General features: G+C 48.0%; 1 protein-coding gene across 4 annotated transcripts in view; it reads left to right on the forward strand.

Moving 5' to 3' along the window:
* Nucleotides 1-19,027, forward strand: part of LOC144936953 (uncharacterized) — a 50,150-nt gene extending 31,123 nt beyond the window's left edge. For all 4 annotated transcript variants that reach the window (XM_078864200.1, XM_078864198.1, XM_078864199.1 and 1 more), the window contains 4 exons: nucleotides 1,039-1,071; nucleotides 1,999-2,019; nucleotides 11,198-11,298; nucleotides 14,297-19,027. In XM_078864200.1, coding sequence (XP_078720326.1) covers nucleotides 1,039-1,071; nucleotides 1,999-2,019; nucleotides 11,198-11,298; nucleotides 14,297-14,660 — 519 coding nt within the window. In that variant the 3' untranslated portion in view covers nucleotides 14,661-19,027. The remainder of the gene's footprint in view (nucleotides 1-1,038; nucleotides 1,072-1,998; nucleotides 2,020-11,197; nucleotides 11,299-14,296) is intronic.
* The last annotated feature ends 2,792 nt before the right edge of the window (nucleotides 19,028-21,819 follow it).

Consider the following 21,819-nt stretch of genomic DNA (forward strand, 5'->3'; position numbering starts at 1 on the left):
TCAAATAAGAAGATGATAAACTGAAAAGGAAAACAATGAACACGCGTTTCACAAATGACTATGGGCATGCAAGTATAGATTGTCGTCGGGAAGTGGTGGCTCACGCCTGTAATCCAGCGCTCTGGAGGCAGTGAGGGTTGGTGGATAGTACACATGTTGTGAAACTCCCTGGGGGCATCGATCAGCCATACCCTGGATGGCAAGATAGTACAGAAAAAATTAACCCGTAAAAACAAAGTTTTTCACTATAAATCCTTTATATGCGTGGCGGCTAGAATCCTCTCGTCCTCTGGCTTGAGATGGCTGCCACCTATGGGTCAGATGATTGCCTGCCACCATTAAGCAATTGGTAATTAAATATAAAAAAAAATCCTAAAAAGTGTAAAGTTATGGAAAAAAAAATTCACGAAAATAAATTGTCACGCACAACGAGTCTGTGCAAAATGTCAGCTCGATTGGATCACGGGAAGTGGGTTAAAAAACGACCGAAAGATTTGCACGGTCGTAAGCAAGCAAGCACGCAAGCAAGCAAGCAAGCGAACTTAATATAAAGGATTTAAAAATAGCTTGCTCCACCTGTTCCGTCTGTATGAGATGGAGTGTTTTCCTGTCGCACGTGTGGCTTTTCTCCGGATGCTCCGGTTTTCTCCCACATGTTAACACTCATTAATTGACTGATAACACCTTCATATGTAGAGGGCGACTGAGCTTGGGGGATTATTACCACCGGCTCATGGTGTGGCAGCCGTCCAGCTTGTCTGTGGTTGCTCCTCGCGCCTTTGAGTCGTTCTCACACGAGAGTGTGCAAATAATGTGCGGCATGTTACAAGATGGAATCATTATTAGCAGAGTACAATTTATGGATAAAGAATACAAAAAATCGGCCTTGGAAAATGTTTTCACATTTTTTTTATAAACTGTCCAAAGGCAAGTAAGAAACACGAATGTTGATGAGATTAATGGTGAAAATGTAAAAAACTAATTATTACAAAATTACGGTGCGCTTGGTTCAGAGTTGAATTTTCCTGTTTATTTCAGGCTGCCAAGTTTGGATCCCAAGCCTCACAAAAGGTAATTGTGTATTCATTAATGTTCATATTACGTTCCTTCCCCCACGGGACTGTAAAGCTCAGGTGGACGTAGGAAATGTGACGGTGAATTGATATAGCAGAGTAGACTGCACGCTGCAGGGTTCTCCCCTCCCACGGTTCAATCGGACCACTCGGCACCTTTGGGACTTCGCACCGTTTAACGTTGTCATGCTACGATTCGTCATTGAACGTGTGCTAGGGGACCTTCGCTCCATACAAGTGTGGTTTCCTGGTTGGGCTGCGCGTTCAGCATTTCCTCCCTTGTTTCCATGACGCACTACTGTGGGCATCTCGAGGAGTTTAATTCGAGATTAATATTTATTTAATTATTACTGCACTTGTTCACCCAGGAAAGCCTCGCTGATTCGCATGCCATCTTTCAGCAGGGTCCTGCCCGATTTTTGCAGCCGAGGGTAGTGATTGCTGCGTTTATTTTGAATGGGGTAATTTGCGGGTAATTTTCAAATGTTTATATTTCTGACCATGACGCCAACACACATCGGCTTCCTCTTGTTCATGATGTCATGGGATCTTTAACGTTCTCTGTGAATCAGATGAACGTTTTGTATTATTATGATTCATACACTCGCAATATTAATCAGGGCGGGCGCTGGATTCACACCGTGAACATCTGCAGCAAGCGGCAAATGCGCTACCAGGAGACTATGTCACCGTGCTAAGACAGTGCCTGCAGGTATGCGTGGCGAAATATTTCTATAAAAAATGCTCCACACTCAACCCAACCCAGAAAACTGCACCTAAATATCAAGCAGCTGTGAACACGTACGCGTTAAATCCTCACCACGTGCTCCATTTACGTGCGATTGTGGAACCTACTCTTCGTGCTTGCTGCCTTGGGTGACACGTGGTGCCTTTGTGCTCTGCCCGATTTGTTGCCTCGGAGCAGCTCTGGAAAAACAAGCAGCAGGTGCCTCACAAAAGCTTCACTTCCCAACACTCACTCTGATTGCGCACCCCGCTTTAGAGTTCCCGCATGCCACGTCCGTGAGACAGCGGGATCTCTCGTCGATGCCACAGCGAACACGTTGCTTTGTGTTTCATTCATTATTCATCCCTGCTGACATTTTTCGGTACACCGTAGTTGCACTCGTGTTAATGCTTTAGGTCTCCGTGTGCAACAGCACGTGGCGGTAATATGCATGTATGTCCATATGTTGAACTACTTTCATGTATGTATACGTGTTTACAGTGAGGGAAAAAAGTATTTGATCCCCTGCTGATTTTGTACGTTTTCCCACTGACTAAGAAATGATCAGTCTATATTTTTAATGGTAGGTTTATTTGAACAGTGAGAGACAGAATAACAACAACAAAAATCCAGAAAAACGCATGTCAAAGATGTTATAAATTGATTTGCATTTTAATGAGAGAAATAAGTATTTGGCCCCTCTGCAAAACATGACTTAGTACTTGGTGGCAAAACCCTTGTTGGCAATCACAGAGGTCAAACGTTTCTTGTAGTTGGCCACCAGGTTTGCACACATCTCAGGAGAGATTTTGTCCCACTCCTCTTTGCAGATCTTCTCCAAGTCATTAAGGTTTCGAGGCTGACGTTTGGCAACTCGAACATTCAGCTCCCTCCACATATTTTCTATGGGATTAAGGTCTGGAGACTGGCTAGGCCACTCCAGGACCTTAATGTGCTTCTTCTTGAGCCACTCCTTTGTTGCCTTGGCCATGTGTTTTGGGTCATTGTCATGCTGGAATACCCATCCACGACCCATTTACAATGCCCCGGCTGAGGGAAGGAGGTTCTCACCCAAGATTTGACGCTACATGGCCCCGTCCATCGTCCCTTTGATGCGGTGAAGTTGTCCTGTCCCCTTAGCAGAAAAACACCCCCAAAGCATAATGTTTCCACCTCCATGTTTGACGGTGGGGATGGTGTTCTTGGGGTCATAGGCAGCATTCCTCCTCCTCCAAACACGGCGAGTTGAGTTGATGCCAAAGAGCTCCATTTTGGTCTCATCTGACCACTACACTTTCACCCAGTTGTCCTCTGAATCATTCAGATGTTCATTGGCAAACTTCAGACGGGCATGTATATATGCTTTCTTGAGCAGGGGAACCTTGCGGGCGCTGCAGGATTTCAGTCCTTCATGGCGTAGTGTGTTACCGACTGTTTTCTTGGTGACTATAGTCCCAGCTGCCTTGAGATCATTGACAAGAACCTCCCGTGTAGTTCTGGACTGATTCCTCACCGATCTCATGATCATTGCAACTCCACGAGGTGAGATCTTGCATGGAGCCCCAGGCCGAGAGAGATTGACAGTTATTTTGTGTTTCTTCCATTTGCGAATAATCGCACCAACTGTTGTCACCTTCTCACCAAACTGCTTGGCGATCGTCTTGTAGCCCATTCCAGCCTTGTGTAGGTCTACAATCTTGTCCCTGACATCCTTGGAGAGCTCTTTGGTCTTTTATACAGGTGTAATAAAGGACTCGGTCAGGCGATGTAGGTCTCCGTTCATCCTTTATTTGGGTTCTTGTCTCGCACCCCACTGGTCCTCGTCCGGACCCGCGCCGCCTCTGCCGTGAGCCCCGCGCACGCTCCCTGTGGCTTTTGCCCATACTGCGGCCGCACTGCTTCCTCCGTGTGCTCCTCCGCACACGCCGCCAGCCACACCACTGGTCCGTGTGCCCCCGCACACCGTGCTAGCCACTCGCTAGCTACGTGTGCCCCGCACACTCTGCGAGCCCCTCCACACTCTGCTAGCCCCGGCACCCCACGCACACCACTGGCCTACGGTGCGCGAAGGTCTCCGACCACGTGGCAAATGGCGCCACTTCTCCGCCACTGCCCAGCGTGGCTTCCTCTCTATTCTCACTCTCTTCCAACCTCTCGATCTCTTCCGGCTCTCTCCTTATATACTCCCCATCACGTGACCCTGACTCCTCCTTCCCGTACTGCCCCCGTCTCCGCCCCCCGTTCACCCCGTCTCCCATTGGAGCCGAGGTGAGCAGTGGCTCCTCCCACACGCTCCGCCGACCAGGCTCCGCCCCCCAATACTCCGGGCCGTGTGAGTGGCGTGGAGGCCAGCAACCACCCTGTTCTTGCTCGCATTACATGACCCTGATGAAAAAGCCAGCCGTCCCCGGCTGCAAGAGAACAACAATAATGCGAGCAACAACATGACAATCAGGAATCACAAGACAAACGGATATTAGGACAACAACAATTAACGAAAGGGAAGGGACTTAGAACGAGTGCGGGTCGCCAGCCCGTCCCGCACGGGGGGCGGCCCCCGCACGGACCGTGATCTTGACAGGGTTCTAGGAGCGGCAGGACCGGAACCGCCCGCCGCTGTTGGAGACCTGTCAATCCCAGCGTCCCGTTCCCCAGAGAGGCCCGTCGTCGGGGCCTCCTCCAACTGCGCCCGCGGCGGGGTTGGAGGGGCAGCGGGGCCAAGTGTCCCCGTCGCCGTGGTAGGCCCACCCGGAGCAGGAATCACCGTGTCCGGCAGGATCACAGCCAGTCCGTCTACAGGAGGCACGACAGGCGCGCTTGCAGGTTGAACAGGCAAAGTCAGTGGCGCGTCGGTCGTGACAGACACCGGCAAGGCAACATTAGGAGATGACGCATCCATCCGCGGGGCCACATAGGGTTTCAATCGAGACGTATGAACGTACCAGCGCCACGATCCGAACCGAACACGCGCGGACTGCAGACTAGGAACCTCAATAAGCACAACCGGCCCCTGCGACGGTTTGTGCAACTTAGGGGAGGTCCCCACCGGTACCTGCGGGCAGTGCAGCCAGGCCATGTCCCCCACCCGCCAGGGGGACTCACAATGCGAGCCTCGTGCACAACGTTCATTCCGGGCCTGGGTCTTGGCCATAGCCAATCGGGATTCCTCCCGCGCCTCTGCCACGTGACGAACGGTGTCTCGAATATAATCAGGGAGAGGCTTGACAGGACCCTTCGCCCCCGTGCTCAGTTGCACGTCCACCGGCGGCACATTCTCGCAACCGTACATCAAAAAGAAAGGTGAGTACCCCGTCAACGCATGTGGCGTCATCCCGTATGCGGAGAGCACCCCAGGGATATGCAAATCCCAATCAGCCTGTTTTTCGCTAACCGTATGACAGAGCATGGTCGACAGGGTCCGATTGAGCCGTTCAACCATCCCATCCGTTTGCGAATGGTAGGGAGACGTCCAAACCTTCTTGGTCCCCAGTGCAGCGCATACCTCGGCCAACAGTTTGGAAGAAAAATTTTGCCCTTGGTCCGTGAGCAACCTTTCCGGTGCCCCTTTGTCCATTACGTATCCGAACAGGAACGCCTCCGTGATAGACGCCACTGACTGATCGGCTAAGGGCCAGGCCATCGGCCAGCGGGAAAGATATTCCACCCAAACCAACAAAAATGTATTCCACTGAGCGGACGGCGGAAAGGGTCCCAAAATATCCAACGCCACCAACTCGTTAATCCGTGACACCTGTATGGACTGCACTGGTGGAACATATGGGTGTTTAGGCGGTTTCCGCCGGGCACAGTCGGAGCATGCCCGAATGTGCCCGACGACATCAGTCGTCATGCCGTGCCAAAAATAATCCCGCTGTAACGTCAACAAGGTTTTCTGCACCCCGAGATGTAACAACTTCTTAGAGTGCAGAGCCCGAATCAACTCATATCGCAACGACGACGGTACAACAAGACGCCAGCGATCGTGCAACCCTTCCCTCCACATCAACAAGCCATCCTCGAGAGCAGCTCCCGGCGTCCCATCGGACAGCGGTCCACCTCTCTCCTTCGCAGCCCGACCCCGCAAGGCCCCCAGCGATTCATCGAGCAATTGCTCGCGAACCCATACCGAACGCGGCAGATTCAAAACCCCATCAGCCATTTCTGGACACACGGGAGCCTCAGGCACCTCCACAGCGGACATAACAGGCCGAGGTGGCAGCGGAACCCACGTGCACCTATTCGTGCCCGAAGCGCAGGCGCAAGGGGACCCCTGCGGCAATCTGGAGAGTGCGTCCGCGTTCGCGTGACGCGATCCTTTACGATACTGAATCTCAAATTAAATTCCTGCAGGGCTTCCAACCATCATGCCAATTGGCCAGACGGTTGGTCAACCCTCAGGGAATATTGCAAAGCCGCATGGTCCATGCGCACAATAAACGTACGGCCGTAAAGATACGGCCGATATTGTCGAAGAAAATGCACTATGGCCAAGAGTTCCCGACGAGTAACGCAGTAGCGGGTCTCCACCGGAGACAACACACGCGGCTACCGTAAGCCACCACGCGTTCGACGCCGCCCTTAGACTGGGACAGAACGGCCCCAATCCCGGTGTCACTAGCGTCAGTATCCAGAATAAAAGGGCGAGTAAAATCTGGATAGTTCAGCGTCGGCGCCAACGCCGAACGATCGCGTAGGCTCTGAAACGCCGCCTCCTCCGTCGGTCCCCAGCTGAACCTCCGGCCCTTCACTGTAAGGAGGTGCAACGGCCTAGCGATCGTGGGAAAATTTGGAACGAACCTGCGGTAATAGGAAGTGAACCCAACGAACCGACGCACGTCTCCCACTGTGGCCGGAGTCGGCCAGTTTCGGACGCACGCTGTCTTCTCCGGGTCCGTGGCCACCCCGTCCGAACTGACTATGTGGCCCAAATAGCGCACAGATCGCTGCAACAGGTGACACTTTTTGGGCTTAAATTTCAAATTGGCGGAACGCATCCTAGCAAACACCGCATCCAATCTCCGCAGATGTTCCTCAAACGTGCAGCTGAAGACGATAACATCATCTAAATATATCAAACACGTGTCCTACTGCAGACCGGCCAACACGAGCTCCATGAGCCGCTGGAACGTCGCCGGGGCGGCGTTCAAGCCCATGGGAAGACAAACTGAAACAAGCCCTGCGGCGTACGGAAAGCCATCTTTTCCCTCGAGGACTCGTCCAGGGGAAGTTGCCAGAATCCCGACGAGAGATCTAGAGTAGAAAAAAAAATTTCCCCAGACAAGCCATCGAGGGAATCATCCATACGCGGCAGGGGGTACGCGTCCGCAACCGACACCTTATTTAACTTGCGAAAATCGACACAAAATCGCAATTTCCCATCCTTTTTCTTCACAAGGACCACCGGGGCGCCCCACGGACTGTTGGACGGGGAAATAATGTCAGCGGCCAGCATATGCTCCACCGCGCCGCGTACATGATCCCGCTCCGTCGGACTCAATCGATGAGGGTTCATCCGAATCGGAGCGGCATCCCCCGTATCAATATGGTGGGAGAGCAAGGAGGTGCGCCCCAAATCGAAATCGTCCGAACTAAAGACGTCGGAATACTTTCCCAACAGCGCGCGAAGCGCGGACCGTTGGTCCTCAGTCAAGGACGCATTTTCCCGGCACAACTCGGCAACCCAGCGATCATCCTGATCCGTGGAGGCCGAGACCCCCCCTATGAGGCCCCGGCGGCCCCGATCGTCATGGGCCGTGAAAGCAGTCGTAGCATGAGCCAAAACCATTCCGGCCGGCACAATAACATTATCCGCGCTCCCATTCAACACTTGTAAAAACGGAGGCTGACCCGGCCGAACAATCGTCTGTGCCCCGACCAGCGTCAAGCCACCCGTTATAGCATTGGACGGCGACAACAACACGCCCGCCGCACCCTCGATTCCCAGCACTGGTTTCCGATACCGCAGCGGAATAAGCATCTGCGAGCCAGGTGGAATATCAACCGATACCTTGGATAGCGCCTGCACCTGGCGGTCAGGAGCGGACTGCCCCCAGGATGAAAGAAAGAAATTTTGCGGCCCCCCGGTAATTCGATACAATTCTGATCCACCCTTATCTGAATGGGCATTTTCGCCAGGAAATCAGTCCCCAACAAGCAGGGCACCGCGAGGGACCTGGAAATCAACACCGTCCCTGAAGCCGAAACACCCCCAACCGATATGCTGGCGTCCACCTGACCCACAATGTCCATACTTCCCCCGTTCGCCGCTATGCAAGAGTCGTAAACCAGTCGTACCTGCCCTGGCGGAATGGACAGGAGATGGAGTATCACGTCGGAGATAATGGTCGCAGACGCACCCGAGTCCACCAAAATGCGCACGTTGACCCCTTGGATCGAACCCGGCACAGTGGACGACCCAGTAGCGGCGCAACCACCCTCCGCGCCAATTTCCGCCATTGCGTCAGCGAGCAACGCGGATCTCTCAGCGCCCCCCCGTTAGTAATGCCATCCGGACCGCGTAGCGATGGTGATGCATGAGATGACAGGCTTTGCCGGGTGTCTGATGCGTACCGACTTGCCTGTCGTGGGTTATCTTGCCGTGTCGCGTCCTTGGCAGGGGCCTCCTGCTGGAGCGGCGGCCGAGAGCGAGCCCAACACTCCCTGGCGAAGTGCCCCCGACGGCCGCAGCGGAAGCACGACAAGTCGGCTCGTCATCCGGCACCCCCTCTGTCTTGGCGATCCCGCAACGGTGGCCCCGAGCGCAACTCCGCTCCCCCTCGAGAAGACCATTGGGTCGATGCTGCCGCCAGCGCCTCAGGCCCCTTCTCGTCCCGTACGTAGACAGCTTTGGACGGATCCCACCCTGTGGCACCGCCTTCGATGTTGGGGCTTGCCGTCCAGGTCGTCACCTGCTCCCACCGGCGCAGGTTGAATTGCGCGTCTAGGCACTTAGCCGCTATCCGTGAGGTCAACTCCAACATCTTGCCCAATATTAAAGGCTCCAGCAAGTCGGGCTCTGTGTCCGGATATGCGGCCATAGCCAGCTCCAACACAGCGCCCCGGAAAGTCACTGGCGATTCTTCTGGTGCCCGTTGCCGCTGCACGAATCTGCGATGTGCGTCGTCCGGGGGCTCATAAGCCTCCGCCATTTTCTCGAACACCCCTTTTAGCGTCGTCTTCCTCGCGGCCTTGATGGAGCGGAAGAACCTCACAGACTCCTCGTCCAGGAGCGTCGGTAGGACCTCCAAGGCTTCCGCATCTGTCCACTTGGCGGATCGAACCGCCACCTCAAAACGGCAGGCAAATGCACTCCAATCCCCGCCGATCGAGAACTCCTTGACCGTCGTCAGACGATGGCTGCGGGTCCCCGAGTCGCCGTCTCCCGCTGCAGGTGTTCCACGCGGTCGCGACAAGATGGCGTCTCCATGCGGCGGGGTCAAGATGGCGGCTTCCCGCGGTGGAGGCAACAAGATGGCGGCTTCCCGCGGTTCGTCCCCGACCACGCCCAAGATGGCGGCGTCCTGCCGCGTGTCGGAGCGGGCAGGAAGCGTCGCGCAGGCCCCAATGGCGGACGGCTCGGCCCCACTCGAAGGCTCCCCGCTTGGGCGATCCGGCCTCGTCGCTGTTGTCACCAGGGTGCATAATTGCATCAAAACGGCCCGCAGCGAATCAAGTTGGGCCGTCACGTGTCGCCAGCCCTCCTCGGCGCCCGTTGATGCAGACGGGGCCCGGCCGCCCCGACGACATCTTGCACTCCTGGCGTGTCGCCCGTCCCCACTTCGCCTCCGCCTTCCATCGTCGGGAGCGCCACCGCCGCTGGAAGATAGTCTTTGTCTTCAGAAGATGGTGCAGGTATGTTCTTTTTCTTGAGATGTTTAGACATTACGTACCACTTCTGACACCAGTGCAATAAAGGACTCGGTCAGGCGATGTAGGTCTCCGTTCGTCCTTTATTTGGGTTCTTGTCTTGCACCCCGCTGGTCCTCGTCCGGACCCGCGCTGCCTCTGCCGTGCGCCCCGCGCACGCTCCCTGTGGCCCTCGCCCACACCGCGGCCGCTCTGCTTCCTCCGTGTGCCCCTCCGCACACACTGCCAGCCACACCGCTGGTCCGTGTGCCCCCGCACACCCTGCTAGCCACTCGCTAGCTACGTGTGCCCTGCACACTCTGCTAGCCCCTCCACACTCTGCTAGCCCCGGCACCCCACGCACACCACTGGCCTACGGTGCGCGTAGGTCTCCGACCACGTGGCAAATGGCGCCACTTCTCCGCCACTGCCCAGCGTGGCTTCCTCTCTATTCTCACTCTCTTCCAACCTCTCGATCTCTTCCGGCTCTCTCCTTATATCCTCCCCATCACGTGACCCTGACTCCTCCTTCCCGTACTGCCCCCGTCTCCGCCCCCCGTTCACCCCGTCTCCCATTGGAGCCGAGGTGAGCAGTGGCTCCTCCCACACGCTCCGCCGACCAGGCTCCGCCCCCCAATACTCCGGGCCGTGTGAGTGGCGCGGAGGCCAGCAACCACCCTGTTCTTGCTCGCATTACACAGATAACAAGCTGAGATTAGGAGCACTCGCTTTAAGAGTGTGCTCTTAATTTCAGCTCGTTACCTGTATAAAAGACACCTGGGAGCCAGAAATCTTTCTGATTGAGAGGGGGTCAAATACTTATTTCCCTCATTAAAATGCAAATCAATTTTTAACATTTTTGACATGTGTTTTCTGGATTTTTGTTGTTGTTATTCTGTCTCTCACTGTTCAAATAAACCTACCATTAAAATTATAGACTGATCATTTCTTTGTCAGTGGGCAAACGTACAAAATCAGCAGGGGATCAAATACTTTTTTCCCTCCCTGTATGTTGAACTTCTTTCGCACTGTATGTAGCCAACCATGCTCATCGGAGGTGCAGGGGAAGAACAACAAACTAAACACAAAAAGCAGTTCTAAATAAATTAGTTTTAAACCTAGACTTAACAAGACTTAAAAGTGTATGGACATGTGCGTGCAGGTTTAATACGGAGGGGGGGGGGGTGATCAGGACTTTGGCACGTGCACACATATTGCTATTTTTCATTACTTTCTATTGCTCATTTCTATTACAACGTTTGCTTTTGATCCTCTTGTTGTGTTTGTCTTGGATGATTTTGGTGAGTAAACTTGCATTAACCAAAAATTATGCAATTCTTTTCTGATTTCTGCTGGTGCTTTCAACAATATGTATTGGTAAGTGTTTCCTGTAACTCAAAGCTTTTGAAAACATTTTCTCTGGAGTCACAGCTCAAATGCTGGAACACTGCATGTGGAATTTAGCAGTGAAGCTGTCTTTAGATTGAAACATTTGATGGGGGGAAAATAACACTGAAACCTTTACCTCTTAATGTTCTTTGTAGTTTTTCAGGGACAAGGGATGAAAGGCTGGAAGGAAGTGACCTCCATGTTCTCGAATAAGCACGGAGGCCATGAGCGTCTCTCGGGAAACGACTCTCCTCTGCTGGAGGGGTGAGCATCACATCCGTGGCTGTGATTGACGTCATATTGCTGGTGGCTGTGCTGTACGTGCTCTGTGATACAGCACTGGGGGAGGCAAGGGTCAGTGGATCACACACATTTGTGAAACTCCCAAACCCACTAAAACGATTTAAACTATTTTCTTTTACCAGGTAAGGCCCACTGAGCTATGTAGCTCTATTTCAGAAGTGACCTGGCCACAATCGATAGTCCAATGAAGTGCCTTATCATGTGGAAATTTATAGCTGCCAAATACTCTAAACGGGTGTTTCTAGATGGTTGTCTCCTAGCTCATCATGGCATAGGGATTGAGTGTTACCCCTTTTCATCCCAGGGTTTCCTCCCACATATATAACCACTCAGTCATAGAATTGGCAACGCATCCAAATATAGGGCCACAGAGCTTCGGCAACTGTTTGTGCCAGTTCTAAAAGTTAATGAAAACTGTGCACGTTACAAACTCTAAATTATTATGATGAACCTATCTCCATGCACTCAAACGATTGCGAGTGTGCTGCGCTCAAACGGGGAGCCTGAACCAGTGGCGGAAATTCTCCATTCCTTTATCGGGGGTGATTCTCTGAAAAGGAAAACTCCTTTTGACTTTGCTGAAAGGGGTACTCATTTTATCAACCTGACAGAGATGATGGGCTGTGTTATTCTACAAGAATTTAAAATCGTAACCTTACCATTGAGTAGAACCCTTTTGACGCCAACCAGAATTGCAATACTGAGATATACATACAGTGATATATTGCAATTGTTTAATAATGCCACGGAAGGTTGTCAACTTTCCTTCCCCTATGAGCCCCATAGGAAAATGGCCGAGAGCCACAGGACACACATGGGGCTCACACGTCTGGTTCACTCACACTTATTGGCTGTTCGGATAATTTGAGTTTAGACATTTGCGGGAGTGCCCTGGGAGTCCTTGTGTCCCGCACAGCTGCCAGGGGCAAGTACCTTGCGCCATTCACGCTTCTACAAATTTATCTTGTTTCAAATAAAGTATTGAAAAGTTAATCATGAGCTGCGTCTCTATCAAGCCGCACTGGAACTGCTCGGGATCCGCATGTGGCTAGCAAGCTGCGGTCTTGGCTGCCCCTGTAATGCGAGGCTAGTGTATTAACCCTTTCCCGTTTTCTCCTGTTTCGAACTGATGACGTACGTGTATGTCACGTACGTGTACATCATCGGAATAAAAAATAAAATTAATGAACTTTATTGGTACCGAGGCTCCCACAAGGCCATGCAGGAAAGTGTGTGGCACAGTGTGGCACCAGCTATTGTAGAGTGCGGTCGTGTCATTACAGTTCTCTGTGGTGAGTACAACAGCTTTAAAAACAACAGCACTATGTATCTCTAAAGTTAACGCTGAACCGCGTTCCAAGATTCAGCGATGAATGGGATCCCACCCTGCAACTTGCAGTCATCTCTGAACGGGAAAGAGTTAAAGTGATGATGAATTGTTACAGTGGGGTAGAATGCAGATTGTAGTTCGTCCTCTCCCACAATGCAATCAGACCAGTAGCAACCGTGGGCAATGCGCTGTTTAATTTTGTAAGAACGATTTATCATTCGTACAACATGCCTTTGGTGTCATGTATCATCCAATTAAACAATTATAAACACTTGAAGATCCACAGATAAGAAAATACATGACATGTCCCTTGGCAGTCTGCATCTACGTTGGCAGCCCTAAGTCAGTGGTGGAAATTCCACATTCCCATAATGGGGACCAGCTCCCTCCACAGGATAAACGCTGATTAATAATTGCGTTTTGGGTTATACCACGGAATAATCTAAGCAAGTATAGCAATTAATAATCAAATGTATAAAGCGCCCCTTAAACAATCGCTATGCATGGAAAGACGGAAATAGTTTAACATCAACCAAGGAAATAAGAAATGAGAGACGTTTGAAAATAACGAAAGAGAGAGAAAGCCATTTGAAACAGATACGATTTTAGTCGAGGTTTGAAGATCTGTAAATGTCTTGGAAGTCCTGACCTCGGGGCAACGAGTTCCAGAGTTTAGCTGCTGCAATTGCAAAAGCACCGCTACCTCAAGTGTGAAGCCTAGACAGTGGGAGAGTGAGCAATGCAAAATCTTAATATTTTAATGATCTTGATGGAATATATGGCTAAAGGAAGTCATGAATGTAGGGAGGAGTAAGTCCATATAAGGCATTGAAAACCAGCAGGATAATCTTAAAATCAATATGGGTACGGACAGGGAGCCAGTGAAGGGACATTTGTTAAATGCGGTTGTGAGAATTGCTCTTCAACTTACCAATGAGCTGACACAATCATAATTGGCACGTTACACGCTTGCACACGATCCATTTAATTTGCTTGGTTGTGTGAGGTGGTGAAGGGTCTTAACTACAGAGATTTGATCAGATCATTTACACTGCCTAACCTAAAATCTACTTTGAATTGTAATATTGTCTGTGAAACTGACGTATTAAGTCATGAACTTCATTAGAGTACGTACATTGCACAGTTTTGATAGACCTCGGCTGACTGAGTGACCAAAGTAGAGGTAAGAAAAAGCTCGCACCATGGAAGAAGACCTAATGATGGAGGCAGCGATGCGAAGTAAACTGGAACCATTTGGACACATCTGTAGGATGGACAACAACAGGAAAATTAAAAGTGTGTTTTTCCAGAAAAATAGAAGAAACCGGAAAGAGAGGAAGACCTGACAGAGGATGGCTTGGCGACCACGTAAGAGATTGGTGCCAGAAAGATGTGGCACTACTTGAGCATATTGGCACAAGACAGAGAAAAGTGCAAACAAATGACTAAATGTGCAGTGGACACCTACAGGGCTATCTGCCCATGGCTCGTGATGACGATGATGATGATGGAGGCCGCATGAGAAATATGTCCGGGTTTGGTCTGATGAAAAAGGTAGCAAACCCTACTACAATCACGCCCAAAATTTCACTTTTGACCTCCACCATCCCATCGCTTTATTTTCCACAGGTCGGCAGCTGGAGAAGGGGAAGCGGCGGTGAGCCAAGAGTTTTTTGCAAAGAAGGAAGGCCAGCGGTCTCCGAAAGCCGAGAGCTGGGTTTCATTTGGAGCACGGTCTGTTGGAGAAGAGGGACAGACAAAACCCAAAACGAGTTCAGAGGGCTGGCAGCCTCTGCAGTGCGACTCTCCTCCAGATAGCACCGAAGTAGAAGAAAGCTGGGACGAAGGGGAGGAGGGCAGCGCTTCTGCAGGTGCAGGAGGAGGCAGCAAACCAGGAGGCAGTGGCAGTGGTAAGGGCATAACCTTTGGAGTGAAAAAGTCCAACAAGATGGGGGATGAGTGGGGTGATAAGGACTGGCAGCCTATATATTAAGCCTATATATTAATACTGCCCATATGTGTGCTGCCACAAGCGAAGTTCTAGCATAATATGTTCAGTGCATTCTTAGGGTTGTCAGAAATTCAAAAATGCTGGGTACAGAACACTAAGACGTTAAACCGGTATCGTCATGCTGATATGGATAAAATAATTACTGATCAGTGTGCTATAGCTATAAAAAGCTCAGTTGTATTCTTGCTGGTAGTGCTACATTTGTAACAACTTGACAAAGGCTGCTTGTAAAAAGTGTAACAGTTATTACCCCAAAAGTAATTGCTCCACCCAACGTTTATCTATTGTAAGAAGAAAATGTTTTAAATTACTTTAATTGCTTTAGATTATGAAATCGAAATGTTTCCAGTTTAATTCAAGGCAATGATGAGAACATTATTTAGTCTGTCATTTAATTTCTCAGTTCAGGTAAAGAAGCAATGTTTGTCATGATCTAGAGATACAGTGTTTAGTTTTAACGGGTTTCAGTCTGTTGCAGCATTGTTGCAGGTTGAAGGCTGTACTTGTTGTATTTCGGGCTTTTGACCAGATTCTGTATGACGTGTTGCACTGGATATGCATCAAAGGTAAGTGTCTGGGTATTATTTTTGATGGAAGATGGTAATATTGCATGTCTCATTGATAGCATATAGCACAGTAACTCTTAATTGAAAGCACATTTTATATTTGAACAAAATACCATCCTAGTCGATTGGATCCCCCCTCGGAGAACTTGAGCTACATATCTCATGAATATGAGAGCCTTGAAAGACAGTACAGCCACACGTTACACATCGCAGAGCGTTCGCTGTGACATTCCTACATCCAGAGAATTTTTAACGCTCTCACACCCACACGACCACATTTCCAGAACTCGGAAATCAATGCAAAAACTAATGAAAGTCCCAAATTCATACATGCCCAGTTATAGATTATTTAGAATGTTTGGCTGATATAAATTTCCACGTGATAAGCCACTTTGTTGAGCTATCATTTGTAGCCAGGTCACTTCTGAAAAAGAAACTAATAGCTCAGTGGGCCTTACCTGGTAAAATAAAAAGTTTATTTTTAAAGTGATTTGCTTACCCTTCCTATACCTTGCACTCATATTGTGTTTTTGTATCATGTGTCGTTATATCTCTCTGATCCGCCCCTACTGGACATCTGTGAAAAAAGCTTCATAGCTCATCGGATTCCTCCAGTATAAATAAAAATTTGATTCTGTACCATCCTTGAAAACCTTGCGACAGAATGTCCTCCAATCGTAAATTAGCCAGGTGGCTCAGCAGTCGAGCAAGCGGTTCCCAAATGGAAGGGGTGTGAGTTCAAATTCTGGTCAGTATTTCACCCGGCTCATCATCCCTCCGGGGTTAGTAAAAGTAAAAGAAGTCGCGCTTTGTGGGGAGGTCAAGTGGTTATCCTATGGATAGGCAGACTCACCCCCACCATAGTAATGTAGGATTTCCACCACTGGCTCAGGGCTGTAAACAGGAGATGAGAAGCGCATCGCAATGCTCATTTTCCAGGATATCACTTTGACTTTTGATTTGCTGCCTGAGGAATGGGCTAGGACCACACGGTTCAAGAGGATGTATCCAAAAGGTGCTGGGATGGTGCCAGGACAGCTCCAGGCTGGCTGCAGCCTGGTCTTGAAACTGCATGTTTAGTTGAAACATAGGACTAAGCCCCTCCCAACAGTTTCTGTCACACCAAATTACAATCTCCCTGACACCCAATGTATTTGAGTGTTCGGTGCTGTGTTAAGACGCAAGTTACGTCGCTTGAAACAACTGTTTGAAAATTGTTTAATTTGCCTCAAAACCGAAAGCGTATTTATCGTTGGTTTTGAAAAAGTTAAACCGATAAAATATCTCCCTGCCATGACTCATATCCTCCATGAATCGTTTGAGGTTAGAGTGCGTTTTGTACCGTATTTTCATTCACAGAAGTGGTTTATACATACATGTAAGTGTTGTAAACGTTATGGCAATATCTGAAATGGAAACTGGTCTCCCATATCGACAACAATTAAACTGTCAAATTGTCCTGCACAGCCAGAATTTGGCAGTAATATTTTACGCATCGTAAGCAGTGATCCGTATCCTGTTTTTAGTGTGTAATCGGTCATTTTTACATGGCATGCATCAACTGATTACTTTTATAATGTTTTACACAATGATTGTGCCAAGCAATTAATGCGAAATCAAGTTGACAGCATTTGTTTAATGCGAGGATGGCATCAATGCAAAGCTAATTAAACATCGGTACCAATCGTTGGAAAATATATACCACAAAGCAAATTAAACTAATTCGTAGCAATTAATCCAGTACTGGATGAAACTCTCCCCATGCCGTGTCGGTCATGGGATTGTTTAACCATATTTCACCATGCAGGTCAGTGCGGGTTGATAAAGGGGCCCCCAGGATTCGGATATCTCACCAATGATTCTACCCGTGTGTAGGTTTTCGCAAGTTGTGCTCGCTTGCGCTCTGGTGTGCTTTTGGGTTGCACCGAACAACACTCGGTACACATCTGAAAACACATCAGAGGGCTATACTCACCACTGATGTTGTTCTGGCCCGGAATCGAACTTAGGATTTATAGTGCAGTGCACTAAGCACTGTGCCACTGCTCCACACAACATAAACGAATACTATTTCTCTCTTTATTTGAAGTAATCAAACATTACATTACTCGTAAAATCGCAAATAAGAATTTATCTATGAACGTGAGTAATCAGACCGATTACCTTTTGAAGTACCCCGGAATTGCCTATGATAATAAATTAGTTTTACGAAGTCCACCTCGCAGTCGTGTGTGCGAGTGAGTGCTTGTGTGTGTGTATCTGGTGCTGTATCAGCCATGGAAATCTTATTGCATTCAGTTCATTACAAAAGCCTCAATTAAACCCCTGTGAACCTAATAGAGTGCAAAGATTAAGGATCCGCATCACTATGCATTATAGTATCATCATGAAAAGTGTGGCTTTCATAGCCAGATATTGAGTAACCTTTTAGTCAGTTTGTCTTTCGGGTAATGTCGAGTAATATTTTTGTTGTTTACTTCATGTAAATTGTCAGTAATTTAACATGCAATTAACAGTTTATCCATTCTACATTGTAGCTGGACAACATCGCCAAACCTCTCGTATTTGTAGTAACGCACAGCAGCTGAAACTTCTCAGCGGTGGAATATTCTGTACATCAGTATATCAGTACTAGGGCTGAACGATTATTCGATTTCAAATCGAAATCGCAATTTGAAAAAATGCGATTAGCAAATTGCAAAGACTGCGATTATTTGCAATTTTAGAAGTCCTGTTACTTTCTTATTGGAATTGTTTTTATTATTATTATAACTTTTGTTTATTTAACTTAACAATTGTTCATCATAGAGGTTTTTTCGGTTAGATCGCGTAAATATATAAATGTGTCGTTAAAACCCACCAACACCCAACACAGCCAACTTTACAATCTGAATACTCAGATTGTAAATGTTGTGGCTTGGCTCTCCAACACACCGGTTAGTGCTGTACTAGCGACGAATTGGCACGTTCTGTTTACGTGACAATCCTTACTAGTTGGCTGTATCGGGTGGTGGCGGGTTTTAACGAAACATTTATATATTTACGCGATCTAACCCAAAAACCTCTTATGGATGATATTGGTCGCTAAGGCTACGTGTTAAACTTAACAATTGTTCTATGTTTTGTTCTATTTCAATTAAAATTATTTTTATAAATACATGTTGGAAGCAAGTAATCTATTTGAAGTTATCATCCTTGCATTATAATATATAGAGCAGTTCATATTTTGATGGTATCATGTGGTAATGCTCCATCACGTGTTTTAAATCTATTACACAGTGAATATTGAACTTGAAGCTTGACTTTAAAATGTTTAATCGTAAATCAAATCGCAATATCTGTCAGAAAAATCGCAATTAGATATTTTGCCCAAATCGTTCAGCCCTAATCGGTACCTTAAACGTGTACGATCATACTGGTGGACGCTTGGGACGCGCAATATGCTTCACAACTGCAGCCGTTTTTCGCTGTGAAAGAGCTTTGGCTAGAAACATGAAAGCTTTATTGTGTTGGGCTCTGTTCAATTGCACAGACGCTTTATGAGCTTGTGGGTTGTGCTTAAGCTTACACATTTAAATTCTCACCACCGTTCAATTACGTGGGGAAATTCTGTTTTGTAATCACTGTGAAGGGAACTTAGAAAAGAGCCACATGTCGTTATTTTTGTAAACACTCAAATAGAATTGAAAATTGCTTTTTTACGTCTGACATCGTCGTGTATATGTTTAAGCTTGCATGTGCTTTTAGCTGTGCACATATCACAACTTGGCAGTCTTGATATAATTAAAGTTTAAACAAAAAGCATGACGGTTTGGAATGTTGCTCTTTCTCTATTAACATCACGGCACTCGCCCATATCCAAGTGCTTTCGAGGCTGGGGTTGATGACAGATCTGTGAATCGCCAAAACTTACTGAGCTGTGAGGTCAGATGGGAGTGCAGCAAGTAGATTCATGAACCTATCTTGGTAGACCGATGCGTGTATTGCCCCATGAAATTGCAAAACACTCCTGTCACAGAAGTGGACAAACATACTGAAGCAGACCTTCCGTGAACATTAATTCATAAATCAATAACATTGTTTACGGAATAAAATACAGTACATTGTCTACATAAGCAACCAATTATCTGTATGTGCAGATCACTCCTCATAGACTGCTGCACAAATTTCAATGAATGAGGTCTCGCATGAAATATTATAAACTGTTACTTATAAATATTTACATATATATTTAGGCCTTGGATGTTAACACAAAAAATGTCCCCTTCTGATTGGAACCACATTGACAACTTCTGCTTCTGCTGACTCACTGTCAGCCAAATGCAAAGCCAACCTGATTTCTAAATTCAACCTCCTATCTAAGAAGAAATGAGAGCCACAAATCACAACGCTGGATGTCAACAAGACCGTTATTAATCAGAGTAACATCCCAATTTCTGACAATCTGAAAACGGTACTGGCCAAAGGACTAAATTTCGCTGTCACCCCTAAATATATACCAGTAGAGGATGTCATTTCTCAGGTTGATGTTGCCCTCAGAGGCATAGGACACATCCATGCGGATGTAGCAAGAGCTGAAATAGCCACGATTCTTAAGAATACTAAGAAACCCACTTGTAACATTAGCAAAAACGAATGCTCTGAACTTGCGAACTAAAAAAAAATGATATAGTTATCCTCTCGGCAGACAAGGGCAATGCCACGGTCATCATGGATAAATAATCATACAACAAAATCCTGGACCTACTTAATGATGGGAGTTACTCCAAAATTAAAAGCGATCCTACTAGCAGCCTAACGACAAAAACCAACAAGATCATCACGAGTTCGACTTCCCTAATCGAACCAATCAAACGTCCCTCTAAAACCCTCGGCGGCTAGACCTCCCAGACTCTATGGTCTTCCCAAGATCCATAAAGAAGGCACCCCGCTACAACCCATCGTGTCAACGATCAACTCCCTTCACAGGCAAGACCTCTTCGGCAGTACTCAACTCAACCCAATTAGTCTCTATGGTCAAGGACATGGTACTATCTCCTGATTATATCCTCGTCAGTTTTGATGTAGTATCTCTATTTACCAAAGTTCCAGTGCCTGACACCCTAACAATAATTGAGGACTTGGTCCAACATGGATTGAATTCGGATGTACCTGCGCTGGTTAGGCATTGCCTCACCAACACTTATTTTACCTGGAATGGCACCTTCTACAAACAGAATGAGGGTACTCCTATGGTCTCCCCCTTGTCACCAGTGATAGCCAACATGTTCATGGAAAAGTTTGAATCAGACGCCATCCAGACATCCACCCTGCGTCCTTCCTTGTGGAAGAGGTATGTGGATGACACTTTCGTCATTTGGCCACATGGCCTCCCAGCATTGAACCACTTCTTGGACCACATCAATTCCAGACACCCATCCATCAGATTCACCATGGAAGTGGAGAAAGATGGTAAACTACCATTCTTAGATATTCTGTTTGAGAGGAGACCTGACGGATCTTTGGGACATTCTGTCTACAGGAAAGCCACCCACACAGATTCCTACTTGAAACCGGATTCCCACCACCACCCATCTCAAAATAATTATCTCATCAAAACGCTATACCACAGAGCTCATGGCATTTCTGACCAACACCACCTGGCCAGTGAATTAAGACATGTACATCGGGCCCTCAGGATGAACGGATACTCTGAACGCACCATCCGCCAAGCTGTTTCTCCCACCATACAGAAACAGCCACTTGAAACTCCGATCAAAACTATCACGTTGCCATACATAGCAGGCGTGACCAAAAAGATCTCCAAAATTCTAAACAAACATAAGATCCAAGTCCGATTCAGTACAGTACATAAAATATGATCTAATTCCATCTGTGAAGGATGTCATCCCTGACTTGCAATACCCTGGAGTCTATAAACTGAGTTGCAGCTGTGGTGACTGTTACATTGGGGAAACGAAACGTCATGTCTCTGATCGTGTCCGCGAGCACAAGTCAGATTTGAAACACGGTAAAATTGAGTCTTCCGCCATTGCCGATCATTGCTACAACGCGGTGGGCTCTCATGATATTGTTTTTTCCGAGACTAAGGTGCTCTGCAAACCCTCTAGCTACCATCAAAGGTTTGTACACGAAGCCATTCAGAAATACAAACACAGACATAATTTCAACCGTGATGATGGGTACAAACTTAGTAATCATTGGAAAGATGTTATTAACCAAGTAAAAAAGATTTAACTACACATTTTTGGACCATATTATCTGACAGGCACTATTTTACTTTACTTAGTGTTAACATCCCCCAGCGTTCAACAGTACTCTCTTTGTCAGCCAACACTGGTATAAACATGGGCATTTTCGTTCTTTTCTATCATGTGCATCAACAGGTGCTTGTGCACAGGCATGTCCACGTACACTTGCACCCCGTGCTCTCTTTTAGCCCCCCCCTTCCAATACGTTATCATGTGCAACAACAGTGACTTGCGCACAAACACACGTCGAGCACCTCGTGCCCTCTTTTAGCCCCGCCCCCCCACTCCCGATACGTTCCATTCATTGGCTACCACATTCTGATA

Source organism: Lampetra fluviatilis, chromosome 17, assembly GCF_964198595.1.
Source record: "Lampetra fluviatilis chromosome 17, kcLamFluv1.1, whole genome shotgun sequence".
Taxonomy (NCBI): Eukaryota; Metazoa; Chordata; class Hyperoartia; order Petromyzontiformes; family Petromyzontidae; genus Lampetra; species Lampetra fluviatilis.